The following is a 21,523-nucleotide window of genomic DNA, read 5'->3' on the forward strand; positions in this document are numbered from 1 at the left end:
CTGTGACCAATTGTAACTGGTATGGCCACCAATACAGGGGAAAATAAGCTGTAACTTGCTTTAGAGGGCACAAGCCAGCAGCTAATATTGGCCCTTGTATTAGTCTTTGGATATACAGACAATTTCCTGTTGAATTTTTCTAAATGACAATTATCTAAAATTAAATCAAATGCCATGCAAGTATTACTTCAGATTTATACAACTGTCTGAAGAACAGAGAAATTCCTTTCCACTTTATTGCTGGAGACTACCTGCGCTTCAGTCATTCTGCTTATCACAGTGAGCCTTCTGGGCATTAGTAATGATGTTAATGTTGCTGTGTGCCTTCCCTGCATGCCTACAGCCCAACCCTTGCTGTTATGTTATTTCACATGAATAGTTGCATGAGAAAAGGTGGCCATACGCAGGCATATTTAAACTGGCAATTCTGGTCCTTCAGGCCAATTCAGCAGCTCATCCGCCCGTGTATGGGGCCCTCTGACAGACCTCCCTGACCAATATCTGGATGATAATCATCCAGATGTCAATTGGGCAGGCTTTATTATCCCATCAAATTGAAGACTGCATTAGCTCATTCATGCAATCCTCGCTCCACCGGCTCCTATTTCCTTTAGTTGTAATTTGATAATTTGAACCTAGGGCCAAACTATCAAATCAGCCCGATATCTTCCATTCTAGGTGGGCACATCGGTAGAAAAATCTGCTCATTTGGCGAGGTCACCAATCTTATTGCTTATGGCCAACTTAAAATATATCTGATAGGGTCACATCGGGCCACATATAATAAATCTACTCTTAACTTCTTTTCTGCGGGGGACAGGGACGGGGACTACTACAGCACCATTTGTAAACCAATTAACAATGGTTTAACTAAAAGTATGAAAAAACAGCAGTAAAACAAGTAGGCACCCAGAGAAAGTGATAAGAATAGTGAGAGGCAGAAAGCGATAGTGAAATGGGTGTGGAAGAGACAGGTGTTAAGCAAGCTTCTAACAGGGTCATTAAGGAATTACAGAGCTGGCATCTGCTAACAAGATTGTGTCTGTGGTAATCAGGGAGGGGAGACCTGTCTGACAAGCACAAGGCATTTCTAATAGGATGAGAGAGAGATAAAACTGAGTTTTTGCTAAAGTGTTATATAGAAGAGGCTTAATAGATGTTTAAATATTTTTTATAAACAGGCCATGCAAATGCCCTTTTGTTCACACGTTTATTATCTGTCCAGCTACATTTTAGCTCATGGTTTAATACTCTTAATTTAAACCTACACCCACACACACACGTACGTACGTATGGGATCAGTTATCCGGAAACCTGTTATCCAGAAAGTTCCGAATTAAGAGAAGGCCATCTCCCATAGACTCCATTATAAGAAAATAATTCTTATTTTTAAAAATGATTTCCTTTTTCTCTGTAATAATAAAATAATACCTTCTACTTGATCCCAGCTACAATTAATCCTTATTGGATGCAGAACACTCCTACTGTTTATTTAATTTTTAAATAATTTTTTTTTGTAAACTTAAGGTATGGAGATCCAAATTACAGAAAGATCCCTTATCCAGAAAACCCCAGGTCCCGAGCATTCTGGATAATGGGTTCCATACCTGTATATATAAGAGTCAGAAGAAGGCAAATAGTTAAAAAACTAAAAAAAAATGAAGACCAATTGAAGAGTTGCTATGAGTTCCTCATTCTACAACTTATTAAAAATTAACCTAAAGATGAACTACCCATTTAAGTAGACTGAAAAACATATTTGGGCAGCATGACCCAACAGATGGTCCTGAGCTGTGTCTATATAGTAGCAGCTGTAAATTTCACCAGTTGTAGAATTCACCAGTTGTAGAGTGGGGACTATCTAAAAACCGGCACAGATGGAAAGCAACAATAAAAATTCTAATCAGGACAAGGTTTGTTAGTGACATGGCTTTGCAGTGATAAAACCAAAAAGTCTGAATTAAAGGGTCAAATATAATGTAGGGCACAGGATGAGAGGAAAACAACCAGATAGCAGGCTTTTAGGTGTGAAAGGGACATATGGGAAGGGTCACTGCTAATAAGTGATTGATAGGAATAGACAGGATTATGCTCTGGCTAATCGGATTCTTCCTAACCACCTCAGACTCTCTTTGCTTCTTTGTACTGCACTGAGAACCTTCAGGTCTTCTTTTTTCCCACCCCTCTAGGGGAAAAAAGAAGGGGCTTCAAGCTCCCCTTTCCCTGACCCCTGTAAAAATGGTCCTCTTTAAGGCCAAATTTTCTTTCCAGAGGCGAGTGAAACTTGCACAAACCCTATGGCTTCTCTCCTGGCTCAGTGTCCTAGTGGGGTGCCTGACATTTGGAATGGGGATCTTTCTAAAGGTACAGCTCTGGATACACAATGAAGTGATGGATAACACCGCAGCCCACGCTGTCCCCAACACGGTGATAACAGCAGGGCTGGTAGGAATACTGCTTGGCATCTATGCAGGGAAGATCAGCCAGGCCTCTATGGAAGTCACCAAGTACCAACGCTGGAAGTCTTTCATGTTAGCCTTTTTCTTTTTCGCTATCCTGAGCTGCTTAGTCTGCTTGGCTGCCCTAGTCCTCAGTGTGGCATTGAGGGGCACCTTAGAAGAATCCCTTAAAATAGGGCTAAGGAACGCAATTAGGTTTTATAAGGACACAGACACGCCTGGGCGCTGCTATCAAAAGAGGAGCATGGACAAGCTGCAGATGGATTTCCAGTGCTGCGGAAACAACCACCCCAAAGATTGGTTTGAGGTGCAGTGGATAAGCAATCGCTACCTGGACTTCAGCTCAAAGGAAGTCAAAGAGTGAGTAAAACAAATAGGGCCTCATTTACTACTAGGGGCAATAGGTATAATGCACTAGGTACAAAAATGTGCAAACCTGTGCATTACTGTACCTGTGCAAAAGGAGAGCATGTAACAGATCACCCATACTCAACCCTCTGACACCCATAATAATGTACTTTGCAGCCTGTCATTTGCAAATTCAGGTAAGGGAATCGTTATTCAGAAACCTGTAATCCAAAAAGCTCTGACTTACAGGAAGGTCATCTCCCATAGACTCCATCTTTATAATTCTGTAATAAAAAAACAGTACCTGTATTTGATACCAACTAAGATACAATGAATCCTTATTGGGGGCAGAACAGCCCTATTGGGTTTTATTAATGTTTAAATTATTTCTAGTAGAAGTTTGGAGATCCAAATAACAGAAGGACCCCATTCCTGGGAAACCACAGTTCCCAAGCATTCTGGATAGCAAGCCCCTTACCTGTAGTTTGAAGCCTACGGATGCAAACAAGCAGAGATGTAATTATGATATATTATGCTACTAACCACTAGTATAAAGGGTGGGGGGTTGAGAACGAGCGATTTAACCATTGTTGGCATTTAACACTTGTTAACACCGTGTTAGTAATGAAGACCAAGTGTCTGTATAAGAACAAATGCAGATTTCCTCCATTATCTGGATAATCTGGAAAGAATTCATTAAGTAATTATACAACAGGGAACACATTTTATCTCATTTCCTTCCCCAGTGCAACCACAAAACTTTCTTTGTCTGCTCTCAGTTGTTCAGCATTCTCTTTTTGTCTACAGCCGTATAAAAAGTAATGTGGATGGACGATATCTGATGGACAGTGTACCATTTAGCTGCTGTAATCCCAACTCACCCAGGCCTTGCATCCAAATGCAGATCACCAATAACTCAGCCCATTACAGCTACAACTACCAGAGTGATGAGCTTAACATCTGGGTGAGAGGCTGCAGGGAGGCGCTATTAAGCTACTACACTGGAATTATGGCCACCAACGGGGCAGCCGTTACCCTGTCTTTTCTCCTGCAGGTGAGACACAGTGTAACATGAATGCATATTTTGTGTCAGAAACCACATACTGTACCATCCATTTTGCTCATATGTGGGGTTAAAATGACAGATACATTATGAGAACAGGGCCACCTAGTGGTAGCTCCAACCAAATTCTTTTTTTGAAAGCAATTGCAGCCAAACTGCAGTAATGAGAGAAATGCAGACAAATTTGGAGACAGATTCTTTTTTTTTTACAAGTCATCATTTCACTGCAGAAAGTTATATTTTGTGGAGTAAAACCAAGAGGAAATAATTCTGGCACGCTGCAGGGAATGCACACACCTATATCCTATAGCGGATGGTCCTTTAAAGGAGAAGGAAAATCATTTTGGCATTCTACTGCCAACAGATTTGCCACATTAGTGCCACCTAGAATACTATATTTATTCTGCAGAAAGTTTTATCATATGTGAGTAAAGAGCCCTAGAAGCTTTCTCTGTTAGCTTAAGATTGCAGCTGCCAATTTAGTGTGGTCCCTTAGCTTCCTGCTGTGAGTGAGTTTTTTAATTCTTAAGGGAGGGGGGAGCAGAAGAAGGGAGAGAACTGTGCAGACTCTGGCCCCAGGAATGAAGGATTTTTCTGAGAGAGGAAGTCAGATACTGAAGAACATGTTAACAAAAAACATGTTAACTCATTTCTGTGAGTGCTCATGGCTGTATTTACATAGACCTTTATGATAAAGCTTACTTAATTTTTACCTTTCCTTCTCTTCTGCGCTTTGTTTTTAAAATGGATAACAAAGATTTTGACTTTTAGTACTATATGATTTTTAGTACTATATGGCTTGAAACCCATGGGTCAGCGGGATCGGACCTGACCTCCGCACATGCTTTGGGGGTCACTGGCAGGTTTAGGCTGATCTTTTCCTTTTACTCATCATCTTAAAATGTCCTGCTTCTCCTTCCAGCACCCTCCTCAAGGTCAGAGATGGGGGGGGGGGGGGGGGGTCTGGCGCAGGTCTATAAATACAGGTCACTCACTGGGTCAGGTTAGAATCAGGTGGGTTAGGGTCAGGTGCGGGTTGACAAAATGTCAAAGAGTTGATATTATTAACACACATTTGTAAAGTACCAACTTATTCCACCGTGGTATACAATAGAAGGTCCATAATATTCATTGCAGAATGTTACAGGTTTCACCCAAAAGACATTTCCCGACTTTCCAACTGATATCTAACCTGATTACATATGGACTGGGAACACCATAGTTTGTAACATACATCCAGGATCAGCCTATGTATTGCCAACTTTGGTGAATTGCATTTTCAGCCCAAGATAAACATGCCCCAGCTTCCACCAACTGTGGCCGTAGTCATGAATTTTGTGTTGCGCTTTATCTTAAGGCACATGTGGTGGGTTCTCATCCTGCAAATAAACGCATGCTGTGAATCTGCCCCTATTCTTGAATCAGTGCTCTTCTGTGTGTGCACCTGAAGCCACTATGTTGCCCTTGTTGCAGGCACACGAGGGAGATTTTGGCACCAAAAAAAGTATGCATTTTTTGCCAAAATCTGCTCATGGTGTCTCCGGTTGCAGACACAGAAGAGTGCTGATTTAAGCATAGGGGCCTGCATTAATATGGAGGCCAAGAATCTGCCAAAAACCTTAGGACTCACTGTACTGCTACTTTCTTTGTCCTTATAAACTAACACAATCCTTACACCACAGCTGTGGCATCAAGGGCCTTAGGTTTCTGCTTAGTTAACGAAAGGCGATTCAGCCAGAGTAAGCAAAATACTAATCACTTCATCTGTAGTCAAGCAGGGATATGTTTAAATCCTAACCCTCGAGTTGGGCAGCACAATACAATATTCCATATATACATAGACTTAATCCTATAAAGACCAATCAACTTGTATATAGATTATGCGCCTTCTTCCTCCAGGCCATAATGTTTATAGAACTAGGGCAGAGGCGTCTGTTCTTGTGCCAAGTGCAATTTGTCCATTGCTGCAAAATATTTTCTTTTAACTATAGTCTTTAAAGGGCTCAGGTGAACAAGAAGAGCCTAGATGAATACAGACTTAATGGATGATATGCATCACATGCACAGTGGGTTTAGCGATTATTATACATAAAAAAAAAATCTAAATCTCCTTTTGACTTTGTCTTGTCTCCTTGTGTAACAGCTGTCACTTACCCCTCCCTTATTTACACTCAGCTATACTTGGAATTGTAGTTCAGCAGCAGCTGTGGAATGGCAAGTTGGAGATCCCTGATAAACAGCTGAATCATAACTAATGCACATATTTGCCATTGCTACTTTTGTATGACAGATAGCACCAGATCTTCACAGTGTGTTCCCACCCTCTCTTTAGTGTGCAAAATGTTGAAAGATGGATAAATAAAATTCTCTATTAAATAGTTAAAAAAAGACTTTACAAATTTTACAAATACAAGAGAACCCCTTAGTATATTCTATTTCCCACCAAAACTTCTTTATGAATCAAGCAAGAAAATCCACACCCAATGAACTTCTGAGCTGTCACTTTTTGCATGTTGGGAATAAAAGGAACAGGTACAATAAAATAAAGGATTATTGTGCATGGTATAATACTAACAGCTTGGTACTGTTGTGAACGCAGCAGATATGTTTTAGCTAAAGCTCCCCCAGCCAAGACCGGTGTGCTAGGAAATTCCCTGGTTGGTTCTTTGCCCTTTCTAAAGCACAGAGCATTTACAGTTGACTACCTTATCCAGCTATTGCTACTTGCCTTTTCAGTCATTCCCAATTGTTTTCCAAAACAAAGTGTGGATTTCTTCAAAAACAAAAGGACTGATGTGTTGGGGGAATCCACATGAAAAAAATACAGAACTATGTAACAGGGTCAAGGGCAAGGCAAATGCCAAACATATTGCACCAGACAAGCAGAAGAATCCAGGGAGGTAGTTAATCATACAGGACTGGCAGGGCAAGTTTCCCAGAAGAAACTACACCATGTAAGAGCACAAGCAAATGCATTAGGCAGGACTTAGAGAGGTCTGGCCTTTTTAAGTACAGGCAGTTTGTCTATGCTATCCTCTGAAGTCTGTGTGTGTAGCCACTACGTTATTCTAAGTGCTTCCCGTATCTTGAAATAGCAAATACAACATAATGCAACAAACAGAACAGACAGGAAACCACAACCACCCACATTGCATTAGTCATGAATCTGTGTCAATCTGGAAGCTGCCACACTGGTTGCTGTGATATTTCTGTAAATAAAATATTTCCCATAGACTTCACTGAAATGACATACACCATACAGTATACACAATACAGTATAGTGAACAAACTGCTTGTAAACCAGTGCATAATTGGCTATATAAAGCAGTAAGGTCTGAACAATGCAGCTGTCAAACATGGGGATACCATGTTCCTGAGCTTCTGTCAGGAAGAGGGCCACTAGTGGTTAGTGGGACCTTGCTGACCCAGTCCAACACTGAATATACTTCTTTTTTACAAGCATTATTCCCTTAAATTACCTTTAAAATTGTGGTTAGTAGAAGCAAAGAATATCTGTTTTTACAGTTTCATGGGATCTGCCTTCTATGGAAGTTCCTATTTTAAGGTTGATCAGCAGCACTATGTACAGTCGAAACACTGCTTACTTCAGCTTCTTTTGTATACTTGCCCCCATATGTAATAAACTGCCCAGGAGCAGTAAACCAGTAGAAACCAATAAGATATATGCTTTTAAACGGGTAACCAGTAAATTCTACCTGCTGTTTTTTTTGCTATGGGTTACTGCACCTGGGCAAACTTTTATTACATAACTCCCCATAAATACTTACAATGGGATCCATAATAACTAAGGTTATAACTAATAATTAATGTCCCTACATTTATCTCTAAAATGATATTGAGAAAAAGAAACAAAATCATTAGGAGTCATATAGAGCTCAGCATTTTACTTAGCTGCCCATACACTGAAAGCAGATCTTTCCCCATTATGCCATTATGCCTTGAAGTGGGTGATATCGGATTGATTTAATTGTTCAGCCCTTGGGCCAAATGACCAGATCACATTGATGGGATGCAGGACGTTAAAGGCCCCCATACACGGGCCGATAGGAGCTGCCGATATCGGTCCCTTGGACCGACTCGGTAGCTTATCGGCCCGTGTAGGGGCAGAAACGAGGGGCCTGGCCGACCGATATCTGGCCTGAAATTGGCCAGATATTGATCGGCCAGGTAAGAAAATCCAGTCGGATCGGGGACCGCATCGGCTCGTTGACGCGGTCCCCGAACCGACTGCCCCATTGCCGCGTGCAGAATTCGATCGTTTGGCCCCTGGGCCAAACGATCGAATTCGCTTACATGCCTCCCCGATATCAAATTCGCCTACATGCCTCCCCGATATCGAATTCGCCTACATGCCTCCCCGATATCGAATTCGCCTACATGCCTCCCCGATATCGAATTCGCCTACATGCCTCCCCGATATCGGCCCGATATCAGGTGAAGATCCGCTCGCTTGGCGACATCGCCAAGCGAGTGGATCTGCCCGTGTATGGCCATCTTAAGGTAGAAGACTGCATCAATGACAAAGTGCTTCTCACCCTGATGGGATTTTTAAACCTGTCAGATTGAAATCTGGCAGATTTTCGGCCAGATATCAGTTGGGCAGGCCTGTCGGAGGGCCCCATGCATGGGCTTTTATTGGCATAAGTATAGCATCCTTTAGATCAGTGCTGTCCAACTGGCGGCCCGTGACCCCCCTCTGTGTGGCCCCCCCACCTGTCTGGCTGCTTTGATGGCTTACCTTTGAGTAAGCATTAAATGGTATCATTATTGAGATTAGCTGGCCCCCTGCATGGTTCTCACCTCAGATTCAGGCTGTAATCCCTCTGTATTGTTTAAATATGTAATCCCCTGTGTTTTTCACACCTTTTAATACCTGCATTGTTCACACCTCAGGCTCAGACTGTAATCACTCCCATTGTTCACTTCTTCACACTTCGGATAAAGGTACTGTAGGCAGAGTATGGCACACACAGGCAGCATAGGTCAGGGAGACACAGGAAGGGTAGGGCTGGCAGAGTATGGCACACACAGGCAGGGTAGGGCAGGCAGAGTATGGCACACAGAGGCAGGGTAGGGCAGGCAGAGTATGGCACACACAGGCAGGGTAGGGCAGGCAGAGTATGGCACACACAGACAGCATAGGACAGGCAGAGTGCTGCCTGTGTGTGCCATACTCTGCTTGCCCTATGCTGCTTGTGGGAGGTGAACCTGGCAGGGGTTTGTTGTGGGAGTTTGTTAGCAGTTGTAAATAGCCTTTAAATGGTCCCTAAGGTGTGTAATTATGTACTGGGGGTTGCTCTGCTATCCACAGGGGAGGAGGAGGCATATGGAATTTAAGGGTATATCTTAATATGACATAATTCTTTCACATATGAATGATGGTTGATATCCCCACAGTAAGGACCAAGCATTTGGGATTTTGCTGTGCTACCACCATTGTGATAAAATATGGGTGTGGTTTCAAAAAGGGGGGTGGTCAAAACTGGCTCCATTAGCGGCCCTCCACCATGTATGCTAGAGAAATTCCGGCCCTCGGCACCGTAGAAGTTGGACAGCACTGCTTTAGATAATTGTCAGGCCGCTGTTAGGGGAGGCAGGAAGTTGTAGTCCTACTTTGTTCACTTGTCAATGTGGCTGCTAACCCTCCTTGCCAGCAAGAGCATTGTAATTTATTCACAGCTGAAAAAGCTGTTATGTTATTAAACAGGTAAAGAAAAAGTTAATGTAAATTACAAGAGTTCTTTATTTTAAAATATAGTACAGGTATAGGACCCGTAATCCAGAATGCTCGGGACCATGGGTATTCTGGATAAGGGGTCTTTCCGTAATTTGGATCTCCATACCTTAAGTCTACTAAAAAAATCAATAAAACATTAATTAAACCCAATATGATTGTTTTGCATCCAATAAGGATTAATTATATCTTAGTTGGGATCAATTACAAGGTTCCGTTTCATTTCTACAGAGAAAAAGGAAATCAGTTTTAAAATTCTGAATTATTTGATTAAAATGGAGTCTATGGGAGACGGGCATTCCGTAATTCGGAGCTTTCTGGATAACGGGTTTCCAGATAAGGGATCCCATACCTGTACCTGTATCTCATAGTCTTTACATCCCAGTGATAAAAACTATAGAGAGTAAACTTTTAGGTGAATGTCACACATGGCACTTTCTCTGGCAGAGGAAAATTGCCAATGCACTCTTAACTGCCATTAAAGAATGGCATCTACCTATCACTGAACACATAGTACAGATTTCAGCCCCCCCAAAATTTGCAAATTTTATGGTTATATCATTAGCCTAACTAACTAAGAACATCTATTCAGGCTAAAACACTGAAAATTATTGTTGACATTAACAGTAACACTATAATGCAGTTTTCACTGCCATGTGATCTGATGTTAGAATGCACCAGTTATAAATACACCTACGCATACAATAAAATTGCCCTCTCCTAAATGACACAATTGTCAAAAAATTATTAACCATGATCACTAACTGCCATAACAAAGGAAATAAAAGTATTCATGAGCATAGAACTCCTCTTTATGGGAAATGATGCCAGACCTAGTTGCCCAGGCTCGCTATTCCTAACTCCCCCAACAATGGGCACCACAGGAAAGATAGGGGCCCATCTTAGGCAGAGTGAGAGGTGTTCACATTTAAGTATGCCACCTTCTCTTCCTATACATTATTGTTCCTCACCTTTATGCTTTAGTTATGTACGTAACATACTGCAACTCCCTCCTTAATGGTCCAATATCCCCACAGCAGCTAGAAAAGCAGTAGCAGACATCTTGGTTATGGGTAACTGGCAAGTGGGTAATGCATTGTCAAATGATTATTTTCTAACTCAGAAGTGCACCCACAGATATAGGCAATTCTCAGAGTGAATGGAGAGCAATTCCAGGTTTTTTGTTGTCCACTTGCCAAGCTGGAAAATAATAACTGCTATATGAGTTACCTTCCCTAAAAGACACTCATTACTCAGTGAGCTAGCATCTTTCCTCTTTTTCTGACTCCCGCTTTCCCACTCAGTGTTTTGGAAACACTCTGTATCCACAGTCACACATGTGATCATTGGCCTTAATTTTTCCCAGACCCTACTTTCTTGCATATTTTGCTGACATATAATCAGAAGTAAGAACTTGTTAAAGCCTTCTGCCATTCTTGCATTTGTTGCAACTTTACCTAATATATTTAAAAATATGCATGCATATATACCCTAAATTGTGTGTTTAGACCTATTTTAAAAATCTATATGTTCTTCTTTTTAGGCCTCTGTGCTGGTCAGCCTTCGCTATCTGCAGACCTCTATGGACAAAATCAGTGGTGATGATGATGTGGAGGCAGAGACAGAAGGTTTTCTTTTGGAGAAAGGAGTAATGGAAACTATGAACACTACCCTGGTGAAAATAAAAGATCTTTTCAAGTCAAATCAGGTGGAGACAGCAGAGGGAGGTGGAGAAGCAACAGCAGCCAGCTAGGTATCCCAACAACGGGGTATGAAGGGATAAGCTCTGGGAGATGTAGAGACCCTAGAGATAGCCCAAGGCTGCTTGTTTATTAAATAACCCTTCTCTGGATGGGAGACACTGAAATGTTGCTTCCCACATCTCTGCAGTTGCCCCTGGGATGTGGGAGGTATGGAAGTGTTTAGGGGTTGCGATCCCCAAAACTGTAGTCGCCAAAATGTAGATTCAACAGTATCAAGAATAAAGTGCGAGACTGCAAAAAACATTGCATTGTATTGTAATGTAATGTGCTGGGTGGGCAAGAAAAGAAAGTTTAAATCGGAAATTATAATACAAACCCTTAAATAATCATGCACACATACACCTAGATACAAAATCAGAACAAAATTTTACTAACACAAGGTTTCAGGGATAAAAATATTTATTAAATACTTCCCGAAGTCTGTCTTTGTAATAAATAGATAAAAGTCACATTTCAGTAATTCCAAAGAATTATTCTCATGCTTTCCCAAACAGATTATGGTCCGATAATGCCCCATACACTACTTACATCAGCTTACAACACTCTGTGCCACTGACAGAATGCTTTCACGTCTTGCATATACATTCCCGTCTCTAAAAAGGGCCAGAGAATTTGCAATTCATTCAGGCATTTGCTTTAATTGCACATGTTCAATAATATTTGACCCTTATAATAAAGTTGCATCTATAGAACTTTTCAGTTTCAGAACTTTCACATCTGTAGGATAGCACACTGCTCAGCAGAGGCAAATGGCACACCAATCTATTTACTGCCTTCTCTCTCACATATGAATGTGATCAATGAACCCCTTGTAAAGTTTCTCATCATCGTATTAAGAAACCTGTACATTAGGGGTTCACTGTATCAGAAGCATGAGATCAATGTAGCAAAATATTGCCATTTAGGTTAAATCTGAAACCATGGATCAGGCCTTAACAGTTAGATCATACCTGTTCATTTGGGTCTGACCTCTGCATTGAAATCACACCTGTATATTAAGATCTGAACCCCGCCCTTGTTTCTCCAAAATTTCTTCTTGTTTGAGCTTTGGTTTCTCAGTGCGGGTGTGCCACACCCAGACCTGTGAATCAGAAAGCAGAACGTCAGATTCAAGATAAGAATGGCAATAAGTCTTTGTTATTTTATTAATGCTCATCAGTGTACTAGTTCTACAGAAAGACACATTAAGGGTGGTATACAATTATATGCGCACTTAGCAACATGAAAGGCAAAGTAAACAGAATTGATGCTGAAAAACTATTCTTCCTATTGAACTGATTTTGAGCGAGGGGTATACAACCATGGAGAACCAGTAAGTGCCTTCAATGTGCCTATGCATACAAGTAATCAACACTGAGCAACTAATACATAACCACTTGATTAGTTTTTATGAGTGTGTGGGGGTTTCTTATGATATGGTGCCAGCACAACAGATATATCTCCCAACTGCGTAAGAGGACTAAGAATTATCCATCATTGTGGCTATTTCACACACACAGCAAAAATGACATGTCATACTCTGGGTACCAGAAACACATCAATGTGTCTCCATACCCTAGCAGTTTGTTAGCACTGTCTGTTTCAGCTTCACTCACCCTTATATGTATTTTTGCTAATGGGGTTGAGCAAGGCTGTAATCAATATTTAAAAAAAAAAAGTTGGAAGTTAGGAATAAATGGCAGTTCATCCTACTTGTAATTAGAGGTTATTTTCCATTTACTTGCCATTTTGCTTGTTACTGCAGATGTAGCTGCTGACAGTAAGCATATCTAACCATGAACCATGAATAACTGTATTTGCAGTAAACCTAGTTTTATTATTATATAAGCTCATCATTACACATCACCATTTCAGTAAACATCCTTTCATGTCAGTCTGTGCAGAGTATAAACACACCTTTGTGCAGTTATGCGCTCGCGGCTCCAGGTCCCCGATAGATACCAGTTGTCCCAATAAACTGCTTTCCAGGAATCCTCTTTCTGCATTGGGGTCAAATCGAGCTTCAGGATGCGACAAAAGCAGTGATAAAGAAACTGCAAATCCAGCCATGTCAATAGGAAATGGTCTGTGGGGCTTCCAAGCTGTATGAAAACCAATTACATGTCCTTTCTCCACACGGGGGCCTTCATATCGCAACCCTCCAACTAGTCCAACAGGCCACACTGAGACTTTTTGTGTGTAACGCATCTATAATAAAGAATCATCATGATTTTAGGTAATTTTCAAATAGTGCTCATCATTAAGATCATGATAATCATGACCTGCTACCTTGTTAAAAGGAAAAAGCACAGGAAATTATGCAGATTTTCAACATTAGAGGGGTAACGGATATTTAAGTGCAATCTAACAATTGTTATGTAAAAGTAAAACTAATGCTACATTACATTTATCATTTCCAGAACTAAGAAATAAATGGTCTGTCCTTAAAATTTCCCCAGCACTGCAGCTGTAAGCCTCCAAATAATCCATGGCAGTAAGAATTAGGGTGAAGACAAATGGAGCTACTCAGTAGCAGCTACTTGTCACAGCTACTAAATGCCAGAAAATACCCTGCCATAGACGATACTGAAAATTGCCACTGCTAAAACACACGTAGAGACAAGTATCAGTAAATAATCAGCATTATCTATTTCTGTAGCCACTTCTATTAGCTCTGTGCGTCTTCACCCTTAAGCTGGCTATACATGGCAAGATTCAGTTTGGCAAACTAGGCTCATACAAAAGGTCCAGTAGGATTACAGCCAGTCAGTCTGTCTGAACTGAAAAACGTACCCGCTCCTTCTCTGTGCAAGACAGACTAGCATAAGCCTGGGGTCTTTGATTTAACTGGGAAACATGCACCTTCACAGGAGCAAGACAGCTTAAGATAATTGGATCTAGCTGATTCTGTTGAGCTCTAATATTAAGGCTAATGCATTCTACTAAATTAGACAACTTCTGACACAGATGTACATCACAAAATAGTCACAAAACCAGGAAATGACATGGCCTCACCTCCTGAAAAATACGGACGCTGTAAGTGTTGTCATCATCAGCAAAGTACACAACCCCAAAATCCTTTGGAGATTTGTTCAGCTTAAGCCACCTTAAAGCTTCATTGCGCTGCTCAACACCTCGAGGCTTAAGCCAGTTAGGATCACTGTCCTTAAGCTTCATTACAGGGGGTGTCTGCACATTCAGGTGAGTGTAGTGCAAGCCACTCTGGGCAAGTAAATCTGCCACTGACTTTGACCGCTCTGCAGAGTCTTCAACTAGAATCCAGTGTAGGGAAGGAATCAAAAGCAGAGTCTGAGAAAGGCGAGTAAGTTCTGCACGTTGGTGAGGACTGAAAACAAGAGATGTAATGGTAACAGTGCAGAAAAGGTAAATTTGTGATAAGTTATGGGTATTGAAAAGATAGAAGTCAACCCTATTTCTGAGCTACACCCAACATCTGTTTACTGCCTGCATCTGTCAAATATATCTGTAGATAGATAATGAGGGGTTTAATGGTCACTGATAAATTGATTGTCTTTTCCATTTCCCATTAGTAGTTATGTGCGGGCTGGACCAAAACCCGTGGGACCTATGGTTTGGGCGTTTTTTGGCCAGCAAACACACATCCGTGGCAGGTTGAGGGCAGGTGTGAGCCAGACTGTGTCCCTGTCTCACCTCACCCGTGACTTCATTATTCCCCTCTTCTGCCTCCTGCCTTAACTATTTATATACGCACACAACTGCATTGCTCCATTTCCTTCAGTAATGTTACACAGATGGGCAAGTCGCCTGTAAGTATATAAGTAGGATTCGGGTCAGGTGCAGGCATATCAGTAGGGTTAGGGTTGGAAGCAGGCAGGTTAGGGTGGTATGAGGATCAACTTTTTGTCGACATGCAAATCACTACCCTTTGGAATCTACAAGGTGGGATTATGTGTAAAAGGTAATTGATTTCTAAAATCTGAAACTAAAAGCACTTTTCTTTTATACAAAATCCTGTCTCATAGATTCTAATGGGCGATGGAAAAGATAGTAAAAAAAAAAACCACACAATTTTAATTCAAACAATAAAAAAAAAAGTACACATGTCCAATACAATATCTATTCAGTGAACTCAAGCTGATCACAGGTGTTTTTGTCCCTTAAATGTGCTTCCCACAGAACAACCCCTATAAAGCAATCTATTGAGGGGAGGATTGTGAAAGACAAGTTAGAAATAAAACAAATATAAAAAAAAGTTGTAATAAGCATGAGTGTAAGTAAAAAAGTAAAAGAACTATGCATAAAAAGAGCCACGAAAATGAAGCTTGAGTAAATAAAAAAAAAAAGGATTAGATAATGCGAGAAGGGAGGCTGGAAAATAAAGAAAGAACCCTAAGAAATCAAAATGATCAATTTGAAGACTGCTGCTAACCGTGCATAAGTTGGAGTCACCACATATATGACAGGCAGGTGGTCATCTTCTGGAAGGTCTCTGTGTCCCTTCACAACAGAATGCTGAATTCTCCCATGGGCATTAGTGCCTTTACAGTCACATGGCTGCCCTGCAAGCAATCAAAGAGATAGTCGCCTCATAGAGTACATGGATTATCCCAAAACTGATTTTAAATGATTTACAAAATATCTAATTTATTTACAGTGGATAAAACTTTAGGTTAAGCATTCTATAGTAAACACAGGCTATGGTTAAAAAAAATTTATATTATATATATATATATATATATATATATATACACACACACAAACATACTACTGAGCAAACATCTAAGTAGAAAAGATGAGCTTTTTACAATGAGTGTTTACAAGAAACCTGCCTAAGTGCTAGTGGGTCGAGGAGAGTTCAAGTGCTTGGCCTTAAATTCTTGATTGGGTGCCAGGTATTTCTATTATCTTTTTATTTTTTTTCTTTTGGTTCATTTACAAACTGTACTGAATTAATACCGATTGTCTCTGTAACAATCATCTCACTAATGCTAAGCAGACGTAGTTTATTTAACTACCAGTGTGTGATTGTTCTTACCAGTAGTGCATCAGAAAGTTAAAGGAAAAGTAACACTAAAATTTTCGCCGTATCGCCATATTTCAAATGACAGGAAGCCAAGTTTTGACAGGTATTTTCTAATAAAGCATTCAAAATACTAAGCGGTTTGCAGGATAGGGCAATTATTGGTGCAGGGTAGAATAGATTTTTTACTTAAAAATGTTTAGTGTTACTTTTCCTTTAAATCACTGACACAGCACATTACATCTCAAAAATTTCTAAGCACTATATAAAAGGTAATCATGGGTCTTGTGCACCTAAAAATAGATGGACACCGTCCTCTTTGCCTCCTGTATTGACCAGTGCATACAATAGATACAATCTATATATTTGGCAAACACTTTTGTTGTACCTTGCCATGGAATATGTTGGTATTTTATAACTGCTGGTTGATAATAATAATAACAGTTTTAACAAGCCATACAATACTTAAGTACATCGTGCAGGGGGCTGGCTCAGATTAAAATACATATCCAGGTTTAGTACAGCAACTTGTTGCTACCAAGTATGATCCTTGATTCCAGAACAGTTTCAACCCCAGCAGAACAGCTACTACCAGATTGTGCACTGTTGGTCTAGATTAGTGCTGTCCAACAGGTGGCCCTATGCTGCCTGTGTGTGCTGTACTCTGCCTGCCCTACCCTGCCTGTATGTACCATACTCTGCCTGCCCTACCCTGCCTGTGTGTGCCATACTCTGCCTGTCCTATGTTGCCAGAGTGTGCTATACTCTGCCTGCCCTACCCTGCCTGTGTGTGCCATACTCTGCCTGCCCTACCCTGCCTGTATGTACCATACTCTGCCTGCCCTACCCTGCCTGTGTGTGCCATACTCTGCCTGTCCTATGTTGCCCGAGTGTGCTATACTCTGCCTGCCCTACCCTGCCTGTGTGTGCCATACTCTGCCTGCCCTACCCTGCCTGTGTGTGCCATACTCTGCCTGCCCTACCCTGCCTGTGTGTGCCATACTCTGCCTGCCCTATGCTGCCTGTGGGAGGTGAACCTGGCAGGGATTTTGTTCTGGAAGTTTGTTAGCATTTGGAAATAGTCATTGTATTGTCCCTAAATGTGTAATTATGTACTGGGGGTTGCTGTGCTAGTCACAGGGGTAGCATAGGGATTTAAAGGTATGTCTTAATATGACATAATTCACTTCACATATGAATGAAGGGTGATATCCCTACAGTGAGCACCAACCATTTGGGTTTTTGCTGTGCTAATGTGGGGATGGTCTTAAAAGCTCTTGTGATAACATGGGTGTGTTTTGAAGTGGGTGCAGTGTTAAAAAGGGGAATGGTCAAAACTGGCTTCCATTATTGGCCATCCGCCATGTAGGCTAGAGAAATTCCACAGTACCATAGAAGTTGGACAGCACTGTTCTAGATAATACCAAAATCTGAAAATCCTTATTCTTCTCCTGTTTACTCTCATCTGACTGGCTGTGGATAATTGCCAGCAAAAACTCAATTGATTATTAAGTTTATTAGCACTAATCATATTAAAAATATGATCGGTTACCAGTGACAAATTTAGCTTGTGGATTTATTCACTGAGATTCTTTTAGACAGGTAAAAGAAGCGGATAAATAGCCCCAGAGGCTCAAACACTGGTTCTGTGTATTGCCCAAAACTGCAGACAAAGCAAGAGGAAACAGCTTTGTGCACTGTAGAATGTGGGAACACTGAAACTTGCATGTAGTAAAGAAATGTGAGCTTAAAGGACAAGTAAACCTATTTATTTTAAAATACCTACAAATACTCTTAACAGCCCCCATAATGGCATTCCCCTCTCTCTGGTAATAAAGGAACAGTAACACAAAAAATGAAAAAGTGTTTTAAAGTAATTAAAATATAATGTACTGTTGCCCTGCAATGGTAAAAGTTGTTTGTTTGCTTCAGAAACCCTACAGTTTATATAAACAAGCTGCAGTGTAGCAATGGTGGCAGCCATTCAAGGCACAGCAAATGAACTAAGTAGAATACAATGGTGTTTTATCTACTATATAACCTGTGCCTTTCTCCTTTCTTTAAGCTTGCATAGCTGTTCCCATGGCTATACAGCAGATTATTTATATAAACTATAGTAATGTTTCTGAAGCAAACATACAACTTTTACCAGTGCAGGTTAACAGTACACTATACTTTAAAGGACAATGAAAGGTTAATATACATTAAAAGTAAGTCTAAAGGCATTCTTTTTAAGTACTTACTGCATATCTAAATTCCCAGATCCCTGCTTGCTTCTCTGAGATATGGTGCTGGCAGCCTACAGCAGTGTGAAGACTACAGTGACATCACTGAAATCTCTCTCCCCTTCCTGTAGGTGCCAGCGGCAGCCTTCCTATTCTCTGAGCATGTGTGTAACTTGATCCTGACTCCTGTTCTGAGCTACACATACCCATCAGCCAATCAGAAATGGATCTGGCAGAGGGGAGGGGGGGAGGGAATGAAACACATGTGCAGTATGAAGCAAGGAGGGAAAGGAAGGGAGAATACCTTTTTAGAGATGGCTGCCTGTTCTAGAAAATGTGAAGTAAGTGTGACTGAGTAAATATTTGATTAGGTGAGCCAAAAGTGTGGCGTTTTTACTAAACAATAGGAGGACTGTTGGGCAGTATGCTTTTTAAATTTTGACTTGCATTCTCCTTTAAGGGCAAAGACACGCGGGGGTATTAGCTGCCGCGACTTTCAACTAACTCGGTAGCGGCGGCTTTTCTCCCATAGAGTACAAATGCATTGTCGTGACAAATCACGCTCGCAATTTTGTTGCGCGGATTAGTCACCGCAACTTTTCATGAAGTTGCAGCGACTAATCGCCCTGTGTGTCTTCGCCCTAAAACACTTTCATATTTGGTGTTATGGTTCCTTTAAGGTGTTGTACTATGTTAGCCACTGACGAAAATGCAGAAAATTTAAGGTTAGGTGATACCTATTATTGGCTAAGTAGGTAAATAAAAAGTGCAGTCTTTTGAGATTATAGTACTAAATCTATTCTTCGGGCTTAACCCTCTCCCTACATTGTGTCTGATGTCTTCTCTAACACAGAAAGGAAAAACCACATCCCAAGTCAGTTATTTTCTTATCTAGCCTGAAGCTCCAAACCTTTTAGAATATTGATCTTTCCTTCTCCTTTGAATAGGAAGCTGTCTACTGTGCAAACTTGCTGCCTCCTGCTCCACTGGAAATCAGTTAGGCATGTGCAGCACACAGCTCTTTGACCAATTTCCTATTTAAAGGAGAAGGAAGGCTCAGTATAGAAGCTACTGATCTGAGCTGCAGTATTTCCCTTCTGTGTTAGAAAAGACATCAGCCTCAAAATGGGGAGAGAGGTGTGTGATTCGGGGGGCTATTTAGAGTCTTTATAAGGAGTTTAAAGTAAAAGGTGTCACACCAGGCCCCTCCTCGCACATTTTAACTTCCCACCTCCAAATGACTTGTACTAGAGGTGTTCTGCCATAACTTACCAATTTGCAGAAGAGCATACATGAGACCAACACTGGAAACCACAAAATAAACAAGAAAAATATTCCGGAGTCTCAGACGCATGATACATGAGGATCACAAGTCACCTGGCAGATAAAAGGGAATGAGAACGCCGATTTAACACAATAACTGAACAACCATTCTGGATAATATATACTTGTTAGTGAGATGAGAAAAAGAAAATAGGCAAGTCCTAGTTAATGAACGCACAAAAGACACATTACATAAGAAAGTTGATCTGCGACAAATTTATCCATTTGCACTGTGTGCCAAATTGGTGAGATTTTAGTGGCTGTCAGTGGCCCTAACAGCCACATGACACAGGGTCCTAGGTTAGCTGAACTCACAGACTGAAGTGCAGAATTAATGTTTCACACACTGAAATACAAACTGTTAAAAATACAGTCAACTACCAAAATGAATGAATGTTGGGTAAACTAAAGTCACTGCTTTGTGAGTTCATGAATCAGTAATCAATTATATTCCCATAATGTTCAGATATATTAATATAGAAAACTGGGCAACTCACCCGTCAGGAAAGTGTTACAAAAAGTCCTATACCATGTAACACATCTTTAAAAGCCACTTGCTCTGAGACTTTACTTGCCCTTTAACTTTTCAGTAGTTAAGCATTACACTATATACTGTATTTGCTTGCAGTTTTGTCTTTTGTATTTCATTCAGTGTCAGAAGGCTTTGACTGCATCATTGTCTGTGGACAGAAAATCTGGGCTCATCATTGTATAGTGTATAACAGACAGTACCAATAAGCTGCTGATACACTAAGGCAATCACCATGACAACCACGTAACAAACTCTAATATATACTACCCAACACCTTACAATTGCTTACCCCGTTTAATACCTGCTTACAATTGCGCTGGAATACTCGGAAGCAGCGCAACGAAAGGTGACGTCACTTCCTTTAGCGCCGCTTACTCCTCAGCAGTTGCTCTGCAGGCGCCAACGTGGGTTGCAGCTAGTTCCTAGTTGCGTATCCATACGTCACTGTACGTCATCTCGTCAACGTCATGTACTGTCTATAGTTACACTTCGTGCTGGAGTATATTGAGCGCGCCTGCGCACTGTGGTACTGGTATAGCTCGTATCAGCGTTCCCTGACCCTATGGGACGCTGTTAGGAGGAGAAATACTATCGGGCTCAGTTAAGAGAGGTAATGCACTGTACTATAGCTCACCCAGCCGGTAAATGGGCACTAATGGAGACCCTCAGCATCACACCTTTACAGCTAAATTAGATTATATGGGGCAACCAGATAGACTTTGATTTGAGGGATAATGTTATATAACACATATTGTACAGCGCTGCGGAATATGTTGGCGCTTTATAAATAAATGTTAATGTAATGTAATAACACTAGGCCTGCAAATAAAATATATATGAAGAATGTTGAAACCATGGCCATGCAGCTTTTGATAATATATAGCCTGTGGGTATTGTCAGCCAAAGATAGTTTATGCCAAAAATCAAATAAATGTATTGGGGGTTGTGCAAAGTTAAAAAATAGGCACAAAGCACCATATTCCTTGCCCCCTATAGGCACAACTCTAAACATGAGCGAGAAGAAACCAAACCAGTTTATGGGTATTGCAAGTCTTTTAAGGGTAAAGACACATG

General features: G+C 40.9%; 2 protein-coding genes across 8 annotated transcripts; one reads left to right on the plus strand and one right to left on the minus strand.

Moving 5' to 3' along the window:
- Nucleotides 1-1,878: 1,878 nt before the first annotated feature.
- On the plus strand, nt 1,879-11,634 carry rom1 (retinal outer segment membrane protein 1). The gene is made up of 3 exons (XM_002942981.5): nt 1,879-2,819; nt 3,615-3,861; nt 11,169-11,634. Exons 1-3 carry the CDS (start codon nt 2,239-2,241, stop codon nt 11,376-11,378), a joined length of 1,038 nt encoding a protein of 345 aa, XP_002943027.2. The 5' UTR covers nt 1,879-2,238; the 3' UTR covers nt 11,379-11,634.
- Nucleotides 11,635-11,769: 135 nt separating this feature from the next.
- b3gat3 (beta-1,3-glucuronyltransferase 3) lies at nt 11,770-20,876 on the minus strand. 7 transcript variants are annotated; one of them, XM_031900121.1, is made up of 7 exons: nt 20,759-20,875; nt 20,415-20,597; nt 19,867-19,971; nt 15,779-15,908; nt 14,383-14,713; nt 13,285-13,575; nt 11,770-12,469 (listed from the first exon to the last, which is right to left on the minus strand). In XM_031900121.1, the coding sequence occupies exons 3-7, from the start codon at nt 19,946-19,948 to the stop codon at nt 12,371-12,373; spliced, it is 933 nt and encodes a 310-aa protein (XP_031755981.1). In that variant the 5' UTR covers nt 19,949-19,971; nt 20,415-20,597; nt 20,759-20,875; the 3' UTR covers nt 11,770-12,370.
- Between the last annotated feature and the right edge of the window lie 647 nt (nt 20,877-21,523).

This window comes from Xenopus tropicalis, chromosome 4, assembly GCF_000004195.4.
Source record: "Xenopus tropicalis strain Nigerian chromosome 4, UCB_Xtro_10.0, whole genome shotgun sequence".
NCBI lineage: Eukaryota > Metazoa > Chordata > Amphibia > Anura > Pipidae > Xenopus > Xenopus tropicalis.